The sequence below is a fragment of the Limulus polyphemus genome, unplaced genomic scaffold (genome assembly GCF_000517525.1).
Source record: "Limulus polyphemus unplaced genomic scaffold, Limulus_polyphemus-2.1.2 Scaffold2025, whole genome shotgun sequence".
Classification (NCBI taxonomy): Eukaryota; Metazoa; Arthropoda; class Merostomata; order Xiphosura; family Limulidae; genus Limulus; species Limulus polyphemus.
This window is the reverse complement of record NW_013667635.1, coordinates 146,190-158,267: the sequence shown is the minus strand read 5'-3', so window position 1 is coordinate 158,267 and position 12,078 is coordinate 146,190. Positions and strand designations below refer to the sequence as shown.

The window sequence follows — 12,078 nt, the reverse complement described above, 5'->3', positions numbered from 1 at the left end:
GTATATATATATATATATATATATATATATATATACACAGGTGACCAGGCAAGTGCAAAAAAGTAGAGAGAAAGTGAAGTGAAAGTAAAGTTCAGTCAGAAAAAAAGTTAGAAAACGTGAAGTTATCTGGTGTGCGAGTGATTAGCCATAACGGGTGATATCTTAAAGTGATTTTCACAGTTTAAGAGAGATAAGGAAAATAATTTGTCTTATTGAACCTGTCTGTGTGGACTTTGATGAAAAGGAGACATTATTTAAAGTTCAAGACACAACTGTGGTAACCCACAAAGTAGAGAAAAATAGTTCATCTCGTCAGTTGGATTCTAAAGTAATTGAATCAGCCTGAGTGGACTTTTGACAAGAAGAGAGAATTACTTAGAGTTTTATATAAAACTGTGATTTCCTATAGTGTAGAGAATTTTTGTACATACCTTTGACTTGTTTTCAATATATTATTTTGAAACAAGTGGATTGTGTGCTGTCCATTTATTGTTTTGAATTGATCACCAACAAGTCACAGACACCTACTGTAGAAGAATCCACAACCAACACGTACATAAAACCTTGACAGTTCACTTGTGAACACAAACAATGCACTTTGGACACAAATAATGCTTTGCTCTACCCTTTTTTGACACAAGTGTATCCAACAAACAAGGACATTGATGTTAGTTGTTCCACTTCACTCCGAAGAAAACTTTGTCAACTGTCTTGTATCTCTTACACACAGAATCACCAGTTTCTCTGAACTTTTACACTGAAAATTACTCAGACTCAAATCTATTTTAAAACTTAACTCCTTCTCAAGCAACTTTTATAGATTCTACCATCAATAAAACCATTCAAGAGCTAATTCTATCCAAACTAAACACACATTGAAGGTGAACATGTGGATAGACTCTGTTGGTTATGGTGTTTAATTTCTTCTTCAAGATTCAGGAGTGTGAGCCTGTATATAGTAGAGAAATCATTACTCATAGCTTTGGGACATCATATTTCTCTGACTTTGGCTAATTTTGAAGAATCAAAAGTGTCCTCTTCACCTCTACGATAGTTTTGTTTTCAGCTTTACCAGTTACTTTGTAGGGAACACACCACATACACCTAATGCATGTCAAACAATGCTTGAGATGCCCTTGAAACGTAGGATTAGTGTTATTGTAAATGATCATCCAATATTCTGACAGTCAAATTAATGTAGCCACCTTTCTACTTTGGGGTGAAGATTTTTTGAATGATGCGTGACTGAGAGAAATGGATTCAATCTTTAAACTTGAAAAAATTTTTAATTCGTAAAATAGTTCTAAACAATCAACAAAGTGTTACTGAACTTTTTTCACACAATTTAAGTATTTGAACTTTAACTCTATTGTCTAATCTATGTAACTGATGCTCATAAGAATTCTGTTATATTGATTAATCAAGTTTATCACTCACCTCTACTATTCATCCCTAATCTTTAACTAATAGACTCGGGGGAAGGCAATAAGTTAACAGCAGTTCTTATTTCATCAAATAGCTGGATTTAACTGTCACCTTTATAATTCACCCACAAACATAAAGTGTAGAGAAAATATTTTTCTCTTGGTAATGGGAAGCAAATGAAGGACCAGTAGATCCATAGTCTAGCATACTAGCCAATGGCATGATAACCTCAAAAATAAAGTAAACATTATATATATATATATATTTATACCTGTTTGAGTCTGTTTCAGCAGTTGGGATTAGGTAATATGTATCAAATGACAATGTGTGCATATATTAATGAAAATTACAAAGTTCATAAGTAAGTCATACACACAAGTCATTTAAGAAACCTAATCTGAAAAATATTTATTTCAATAATGTATTTCAGAAGTGAGAATTTCTGGAATAAAACCCATTTAACAGATTTTACATTTGCCCAAATACGGTTCTATTCGTACAAAATATCCTATACTTGCTTTGAAAGAGCAAATCAAATCAGATTTATTTCCTGAACTGGATTTTTTTTTTTGTAACTTGACATATCAATTTAAAAAGGTTAACAGAAAACTGTTAAAATAAAAACCATTAAAACAATAAACTTACCCCAAATTAAGAATTTTTAATTTTGGGAGAGATGAAATTGAAGTGGGCAATTCCTGAAAAACACAATTACAATTATCATTTTATAATATATACATAAAATATGAAAAGTTAAGTTGAGAAAAATATTCTAAACAAATATTAAAATAACAAAAAACACATATTACACAGAATTTGAGTTATGAGGTAGCCAAATACGGGACCCATTTTTCTTTACCATTTTCTTTCAATACAATGTATAATTATAAATTGGTATTAAAACAACAAAAAGTTTGGGACATTTATTTTTAATTCATAACTTAAGTTTTAATCTTCTGAAATAGTAGAAAAAAGATGTAAAATTACAGTTTTTTCAAAACAGGATGTTACATATATCTGAACTATACTGAGCCCCCAAGGAGATGCTTAGCATATGAATTCCAGTTACTTTGTTAACTACACTACTGTTTGTAATGCTTTAAGCCAAGTAAAATCAATTTGTGTCAATGACAAGAAAAAATCTGAAGAAGAAAGTGGACAGGCAGGTATGTATTTTTTTATGCTGGAATCATAACTGAATGAATGTAACAAAACTTCGATGCCTCATTACAAACGAAATGTAATACTTTAAACTTATATCAGTCTTTATATTTGAAAATTCAAACAATTTAATATGCTCAAAATTCCTCTCCTCAGCCATTAATGTTGCCTTTTAAAAATAAAAAAACATAAGAATATTTTATAAATTAGCGTGCATGACTGTTAAATTACATTATTTATCCCTCACCTCTATATGATTGTTGAACAACGTGAGGACTTCCAGGTTGACGAGGTTAGCTATGCTCGGAGGAACACCTGAAATAGATCAGAAGCAATGTTAGTTAAACAGAAATTGCAATACATTCCCCGTACATGAGTTAAATATGACATTATCAACAACACAACTAGATTAAGTAAAAGATCTATCAAGGTTTATTTAATAAATATCTCCAAATTAAAGTTGGTCAGTTCTGAAACAACTTTCTTAGTTTATCTTTTTGTTCTATAACTACAAACGATCTGCAATAGATTACATTTTATAACATTCATAATAAAAACATTTGAAAATGTTAGTTCATCATACGGACAAACAAATTAGCTGAAATTCAAATGTTTCCTCAAAGGAATATGTAGCTTTATACACCCACTAAACAAACCGAACTCAGTGCAGTCTTTACATTGTCTGGAACTGAATATTTTAACTAGTTAACAAGGTTTGAATATAAAGCGTACAAATATGCAGACAAGTTAAGTTTTATCTCAAGCACTTTCTAACTTACCCAATTTAAACTGAGATACCTGCTTAAAACTACTTACTTGCAGTGATGTTCACATCTAAATACTTTTAAACACTTCAACTGCAAAAACTTGCATCACGAAATGTTCCTCACCAACTTGACAAGTGTTTTTAACAAATCCTTCATTTGCATGATTTGCAAACATATGCATATTAACTACATATTGACCCTATATTTAGGTATTACTTTTTTTATAATTTTCTGTCATCCAAATCTTCCAGTTAAAAATGAACTTAGCATTTATTATAATTTCATTATCATTTTCAACTAATTTTTTTCCTAATTAAAATACATTTATTCATTAAATTTGAAACTTAAGACTGTATTTGAATTTAGTTAGTACATACTTATTTTCTTAAAGATATATTTAATATCAAATTTTTATATGATTGAAACTATTCTCCTTTGTAATTTTGAAAAAAAAATCCTTAAAATTCAAAATTGTAGATAATTTTTCATGTCGAAAGTATTTCAAATGTTTCTTAATGCACGTTTTATGGCAAGTCACAAAAATCAGTTTTAAATGTAATTATTTTAAATTTAAGTAAACATTATTTAACAAAAAAACCTAAAAGTTTTTTATATACATCTTAATGTTTTCCAAAATCAAAAAGATACAAGACTTTTTATTTTTACTTAATTTGGAAGTCCCCATTTCTCAAATCCTTGTTAAATCCCTGAGCAAGAGTAAAAAATAATGATCCTTCATTGGCTCCACTTACTACAGAACAGAAGGAGTTAAAAATACTTTGGTTACTAATTTTGTTTTACACAACATGCAATTCATAAAATAGTGTTTGTTTGTTATCAAACTCAAAGCCACACAATTGGGTATATGTGCTGTGCCCGCCGCAAGTATCAAAAAATTAGTTTTACTGCTACAAGCCCTCAGATTTACCACTGACCCACCAGGTCATAAAATACTACATCATAACATTCTCATAAAGATTATATAAATCCCTACTCTACACAATTTACAAAAGTTGTACTTTGTTAATATATAATGAATAGATTCAGAGGGGTTGGCCCTGTACAAACAAAATAAAATGTGTAAAACATCTATTGCACATTATGTACTAAAATAAAATACTTCCCCATTAGATCTGATCAAAACAAAAACTGTACTTACTTTTAATCTTGTTGTGGCTCAGTGTTAACCTAGTCACATTGTACATTGACCCTATAGGATTAGAAATAAAGTTCCAAAATTTTAACACAAAACATACCTCATAACATATACCCACTCAACATTGACCAAAACTCATTCATTTAAATGTTCTACAAGTCTGTACAGAAGAAACATTTCAAACAAACCTTATTTTATTCAATCAGTGCAAACACGTAAGACAAATGAGTTGTTAAAAGGATGAAGAATTTTACCAATAAACAAATTAGGTTCGGTAATTACGATCTTAAGATAGAAACAACCTCAAAATTAGCTAGAGCAATTCTTCATTTATGGTATAGAATCTCAAAAAATATATATTTATTTTTAAGGAGAAATATCGAAGCTGTTTGATCAGTGAAAAATTTGGGTATCGCCATAAACTCAGAATCTTCCAGATAGAGTTTCATGGGTATCACCACAAACTCAGAATCTTCCCAGATAGAGTTTCATGGGTATCACCACAAACTCAGAATCTTCCAGATAGAGTTTCATGGGTATCACCACAAACTCAGAATCTTCCCAGATAGAGTTTTCATGGGTATCACCACAAACTCAGAATCTTCCAGATAGAGTTTCATGGGTATCACCACAAACTCAGAATCTTCCCAGATAGAGTTTCACTACAGTGAGATGGGAAAGGTGAATGTTTTAACTCTGTTAATAGAGAATTTAAAAATCACTTAAATTAATGTTCTGTTTAATCTATTTGGTATGGGAAAGATAAACAAAATTGTGAATAAAAGAATCTCTAAATTTATTCTTTGAAGAACTTGCAATTAAGAAAACAAAATTAACCATTTGACCTACAAGGAATTCTAGTAAGAGTAATATTTTTTGATTGCAGTTGTACTTCACGTATATAAAAAACTGCTCGGGAAAACTTTTGTTCAATAAAACAACTCATCAACTACTTATAAATAGCAGTTCAGATACATTTTTTACCACCAGTCAACTATAAAACATACTACAGTAAGTTAATAAGTTTTTATGTAATTATGTTATTACAAGTGTACACGTGTGTGTTAAAATAGGCTATCCAAAGTTCATTTAAATGTATTAGCAGTTTACATGGTCTAAAGCGGATTTAAAGATACAAGTTCAGACAAAAATTATGTACAAGAACTGAATATATATAAAAAATTACAGAAATGTTACTGAAAAGCAGTTAAAACTACAAACAAAAATTGGAATTATTGTAGAGTATAGGAAAATATCAGATAGAACCAGAAGCATTGAAAAAATTAATATTCATAGTTGAAAATTCATTCGTGAAGTTTACTTTTTAATACAGCTGTATCTTACAACTACATGAAACTAATGTACACAGCAGTTCTCAAACTTAATAGCACTGTGCCTAACAACAAATACTACTACATGCCCCACTGCACCGTGTTATTGCAGAATTGATGGTATTGATAAATAAGTATTAGAAGACAGTATTGACAAAATTAACATTTTGAAAATCAAAAGTGATGTCCATCTTAAAATTATGCAGACAAGTTCAGAGATTCTAGCGACCCACTTTGGGGTAGCGAACTACAGTCTGATAACCTTTGAACTAATGCAGAATTAACAGTCCTTGTAACTTAATACACAAAAGTCCTAATCTCATTAGAAAAGCTTTTTCAAGAATTACTAATTCCTAATGCTTTCACCATACAATATGTACCCAGTAAGGCTTTACGGTTACTTTACGAAACAATAGCTAAAATAGAGCTAAAAATACAGAACTCACCATGGTTATTTCCTATAATCATAAATTAAAACCATTTAGCAAAATCTGCAAGATTAATTTAGTAAATAAAATAATAAGTTTTTGCTGTAAAATACTTGAAAATTATTGGTAACATCATATCCAAAGAAAAAAATCAACTTTTTAAAACACTTTTCAAAGTATTGCCTATAAACATAATAATTTGAAGGAAAACAGAAGAACAAAGTAAAAAAAAAGTAAGTTGATAAATGATAAACAAACTAATTTAATATTCAACCAATCTTATGTGATAAGCTACACTGTTACAGAAACACGTGCATGTTAAGTTTAAGAACATTTAAATAGAAGACCCTGAACAATAAAATGACTGTTTCAAAAAAAGAAGAAAAAAACAAAGGTATTAATCTTGTTCTTACCATTTTCAATCTTAATGAGATTTTGATTACCGAGTTCTGTAAATTTTAAAGTATTTCCTCTTGTTTCGAGCTTTTTTCATAATAAATCATTTTTTAATTACAACTTGAAGTCATTATTTTAATGCATACATTAAGTATTTTATTTTTTTACTTGTAATCATCAGTATCACCTGAGATGACTCACCATGTCTAATACTCTTTGAGCTAATACATAAAATATTTACTGTAGTAATACTATACTACAATTCCAGAACTTACTTCAATAATGTTATTGTAATCTTCTTAAAATTTAAATCCTCATTTATTTTTTGTGTGCTAGCTTTTACAACTAAATAAAGTAGTACAATCATATTGAAGATACTTTTTGTTGAATAATTTTAAAACCATGTTACACTTCAAAGGGCAGCTTTTTATTATATTTGTGTCTTTAATATTCCATGGAGGCGAAACAGCAGTTTTTGAAGTAGGATTTTCCCGTTTGTGCCTATTGTAATCTCATTCATCTACTATATTAAGCAATACTACTACTACTTATTAATTCTGTGTATGTTGTATGAACTGTTCAGGGGTATGGTACGTGTACACAGATGTTTATAACAGTTTCAGTTATTTTCTACACTACATATAATATTGTTTCATAAAATGAGAACCAATTCATAATAAATTAATCTCCTGAAGTCATTCCTTCCAATACGTTATTTCACTGTTTCCTACTTTGCTTTAATTGCTATCTGCTAGTAATTTCTATGATTTTTCTTTGTGTGTGTGTGTGTGTGTATGTGTACATTTTATTATTATTATTTGTCTTTAATTTGTTCTTGTTTATGGATGTAATTCTATTTTCCCACTTGTTGTAGGTTGCTAAGCCTTGTGAAATTTCCCACGTGGAGGATGTGAAAATATATTTTTTTAGGTTTTATATATATACATTTAAATAACCAAAAAATCATAAATTAATATATTGATACCATAGAATTCCACTATAATTTATCAAGCTTAGTAACTAAGCTATATTTGGGTCGAAAAAAACATGAAATTTTGAGCTCACTAAAGACTTGCCTCATTGTTTGAAATCTTGTGTGAAAAGAATGAAATTAGCACAATAACATGTAAAAATGGCTGAGAAAACTAATAAGGGGATATTTTGAGCTTTTGATTGGTTTTTCATGTCATATACAGAAGTAAGTGTATATAAGGGACTATTTCCAAACAAGGAAAGAGGTGGGCGGGGGCACTGTTTGATTCAGTACAGGAGCAATATCTTAGCAAATAAAAAAGATAAGAGGTTCTTATTTTATATTCTAGCTTGTCAATATCAGTAGTTTGAGTTCCTAATTCATACAGAACTCAAGATTTTGTATTTGGTATCACGAACATCTAATTTGAACCAGTGCTGCATTCAACATACCACTTGACACACAAAATTCATGTTTAGCTGTGTTTTTAATATTTACTTTTAAATTAAGAAATTAACTAATGTATAATACTAAAATTTGAATTATAATCTACAATTTGATACAAACTTATTGACAAAGATTCATAAAATAGTAGTTCAATAAAATTTTGCATGTAAGTCAACTCGATGACATGACCTTTGATACGTGACACATCTCGATAGGGTTAAAAGAATGACGTAGAATATACTCTGTCACTTTAAATTATGTTAATAGTTATCAAAATTACACGTTTTAAAGAGTAATAACAAATGCAATCAGTATTTAAATTATAACTGCATAAACTTTCAACTTAATGCAACTTCAAATATGCTTGTAGTGTCTTTATTATTATTTTTATCACTTCAAGTCTGACTTTACATGTCAGTAAGGCAAGCCAAGCAAGTTATGGCAATGATGGTATTGGTAACAGTAATGTATCAGTCAAAACTGACAGAACCAACCAACACTTTGTGTATGTGTATATATATATATATATGATGAAATGTCATACATACGAAAATTAATTTAGGTTACTATGAGTGAAGTAAAATAGACTCATAACTCCATAGATATTCAACTGACACTTTGCTGAATCATTCTGTTCATTTTAGTTAGATTTCTATTCAAATGCTTAAATCTAGTTTAAATATGAATATGCAGATATTTGAGGGCTTTAAATTACAAATTTAATAGTGTTTTTGGCTAAATACAGAATATCTGGTCAAATCTTTTCGCAACAGAATAGTTAATATATTTATTCAAACAAACAGTTTTACAGGATACTGGAAACTATGGGAAATAAAAGTGATTAAATAAAGGGGAAAAAGGTAACATGTTACAGACTGAATACGAAGAAACGAATACTCAGAAAATCACATAATAATTCTACTGATACTGTTATTGATCTATCTAGTAAGTATAACTGCCAATAATATTTTTCTACAGAAACACAAGAAGTTCATAAACAGTCTAGTGTTGTTTTGTCATGTCCAAGGCTTCTTTATACCACAAATGCTTTAACTTAAAGTACTAAACAAGCATTTACAATTGATATAACCTAACAAGAAAGAACATTATTTTCAATAACTAATAACTGGTAAGTCTGATGTGATATATTGAAAGTGTGATACGAGTGTATTGTTTGTTTTGGACATTTGCTAAAGCTACACAGTGGTTATCTGCATTATTAATTCCTAATTTTGTACTGATAGACAACAGTTCCAGCAGTTAATGAAAGCATCCACTGCCTATTCGTTGGCTACGGTAATCAAATAGTGGGATTTGGTCACCAGTTACCATGGATACTCACATTCACAATCTGGCATGTTAACCACTAGAAACATAAGTGTAGTTTTACAAGAATGCAAAACAAAAATAACTAGGCCTACACAGTTCCCTTGACAAATAAGTAATAACCGTATAATAATATGAAAACAATGTTTTATATTTTAAAAAAATGAATATTAAGCTCTTTATAGTTAAAAAAGACCTGCTTATGACTAATTATTTAGTAAAAGACTAAAATGAAAGGAAAGAGATCAGTATGACTTCTTAGAAAACCATAACATTCACTTTACTACACTAAAATTATTGCAAGTCACCCTATGCTTAATAAGAATTGTTTGACATAAGGAAACAGGAGATCAAATTCTTTGTTAAAAGAGTTTTGTAATTAATCATTTACTAGATCTAGGAGGCAAAAGTGTTTTTATACCTTTTTTAAATACCTTCCCCCTCTTTTTAATCAAAACCATATTATTCTACAACCTCCAAAAAATACAGTTTTTTTATAGTTGTAGAAATTATAATGTTATAATATTTTCGAAATCAATGGAAACACTTTGTTTGCTTAACCTCTTGATTTTAATGTTGGGTGAGGTAACAGTATAAATTTCCTTTTAATTTCAATGATAATTAAGATCATATGTAAGTTAACCTTCACATTTGATGTCTTCATAACTTTTTTCTTTATTAAATGTTAAATTACAACTTACATGTAGTTATTATCATACCAGGAAATATCTAACTTTCATCAGTCATAATTCTATGTGGGTAGTTTTGTCAACTGTAAAAAGTAACATACAAGTTGTACCAGATTTTAGTAAAAAACTACTTGCAACTTTTTGTGAATGTACCCCACCCAAAACTACATTGTAATGCATCATTTAAGGGCAGTACTATATTATAATTTATATTTTAGGTTTTTAGTGACAGTCAGTCAGATATATTGCTACAAAACATGTAGTTTTACTTATGCAAGATTGTTTCACCTAGAATTTGGACAATATTCATTTATGCCTCTGTACATTACTGTTAAACCAAACCAGGTGTAGCTTATCAAACTTACTCACCATTACTCGCTTACTTTTAAAAATGGCATTTATTTTTGTCATTAATTTGAATCCCCTTTTGATTTTTTTTAACTTTCAACTTTTTTTTACACTGAAAGCGAGAATGTAAGACTTCTCAAGACACTTTGAAATAGAAGTTCGATAATATTTTCATTATAAATATTTATATCTGTGAACATTCAACCTAATTAAAGCTAATGGAATTTTCAATCTTCTCGTCTGTCTTGTCGTAGTTTGCATTACTAGTAACTAACTTACTCATTAACGTGTCTGTCCTTCGCCCTCGATGAAAAAGTTCTTGCGGGTTAGGCTTAATATTAATTATATGTGACACCGCCAACGTTCCCATGTTTACACTCCAAATTTGGTAATTGACCCGTTTTCTCCTGCTTGTGGCTCGCATCATAGTTCTAAGTTAGAATACTTACACAATCCTGGCATGTCCTCAAACGAAGCAATGCTTTTGTCAACCAAATCGATTTCGGTGATATTATGTTCCTTTGCATCTTCTAACACTTTCCTAACTTTCGACATCTTGTTGAAGTCGAAGATGTCCGTACAGGAAGTTTGATACGCGTTGTTAGCTGGTTTTTCCATAGCATATGAGCAAGTACTTCCGTCTACCAAAGTTAGCAAGCTGCCACTAGATGGCGAAGAACAGTTCTCTACTTTACATTACACCTGAAGATATACCAACTAAATTGTGGGTGTGTTTTCACGAGTAACAGCTGTATATGAACCTACGCATATTCCATATTAGGGTGCATGGTGTTACGACGAAGCAAACGTCATCTAAACAATTTTATTTGTGGTTAGGATGGGTTTGTACGGTTAAAAATTAACACCCACGCCAAACGTTTTCCCGAAGGTTAAAATTATACTCAAGATAAAGCAAAAAAAAAGTGTACTTTACAAATATTCTTGAAGTAATAATAACAAGAAAGTCGCACTACGGCATTCAAAAGAATCAATGGTTTTAGTTTGTATGAAATTTACAAATACCATAAGGGAACGTACCCTCTAGTAAAATTATTTTATCGGTTGGAAATCAAGTGAAATAACGAATGCATATTGAGTTTGCTTCTTGGGTTGCTCGAGAAAGTATGCTTTATATTTTCGTTACGAGTAAGTGACTCCTTCGACTTTCACTAATAATGTACCGTAGTAAGTGTTAGAAAAGTTTAGAATTGAACTCGATGGTGTTATATTTGAAATTTTGTAACTTACCTGCACATCGAATTATTGGCTACTACTTAATTAAATGACCCAGATTCATTCTTTTATTTACTCAAAAATAGGCATAGGTCTTTTGTTTATAAACTTGACACTTTCATACACTATGAAATCACAGGAAAATTTCACAGAAACAAACTGGAAACATAGTAACTTGAGACGTTTATATAATTGCAAAAATAAATCAGTTATCTACGAATATAGTATGTACAAGTGATGCTATGAAACAAGTTTTGCAACATCCAAAGCGTTGTTTTAGAAACAAAAAATAACATTAAAATAACAGGTCTGTTAGATATATCAAAGTTTGTGTTATGAGAAAAAGTAAGCTTTCACAATCATACAGAAATTCAACCCATCATCAATTCTTAATACTG

The 12,078-nt window shown here is 29.9% G+C and overlaps 1 protein-coding gene across 2 annotated transcripts in view; it reads right to left on the bottom strand.

The window, feature by feature from the left end:
* The window catches only part of LOC106465705 (ras suppressor protein 1-like), a 28,282-nt gene extending 17,174 nt beyond the window's left edge, over nt 1-11,108 (bottom strand). For both annotated transcript variants that reach the window (XR_002612039.1, XM_013925943.2), the window contains exons 1-4: nt 10,897-11,108; nt 4,513-4,563; nt 2,834-2,901; nt 2,071-2,123 (exon numbers count right to left, since the gene is read on the bottom strand). Coding sequence is in view for 1 of the 2 variants with exons in the window: in XM_013925943.2 (XP_013781397.1) it covers nt 2,071-2,123; nt 2,834-2,901; nt 4,513-4,563; nt 10,897-11,065 (341 nt within the window). In the remaining variant the exon portion in view is untranslated. The remainder of the gene's footprint in view (nt 1-2,070; nt 2,124-2,833; nt 2,902-4,512; nt 4,564-10,896) is intronic.
* Nucleotides 11,109-12,078: the final 970 nt, after the last annotated feature.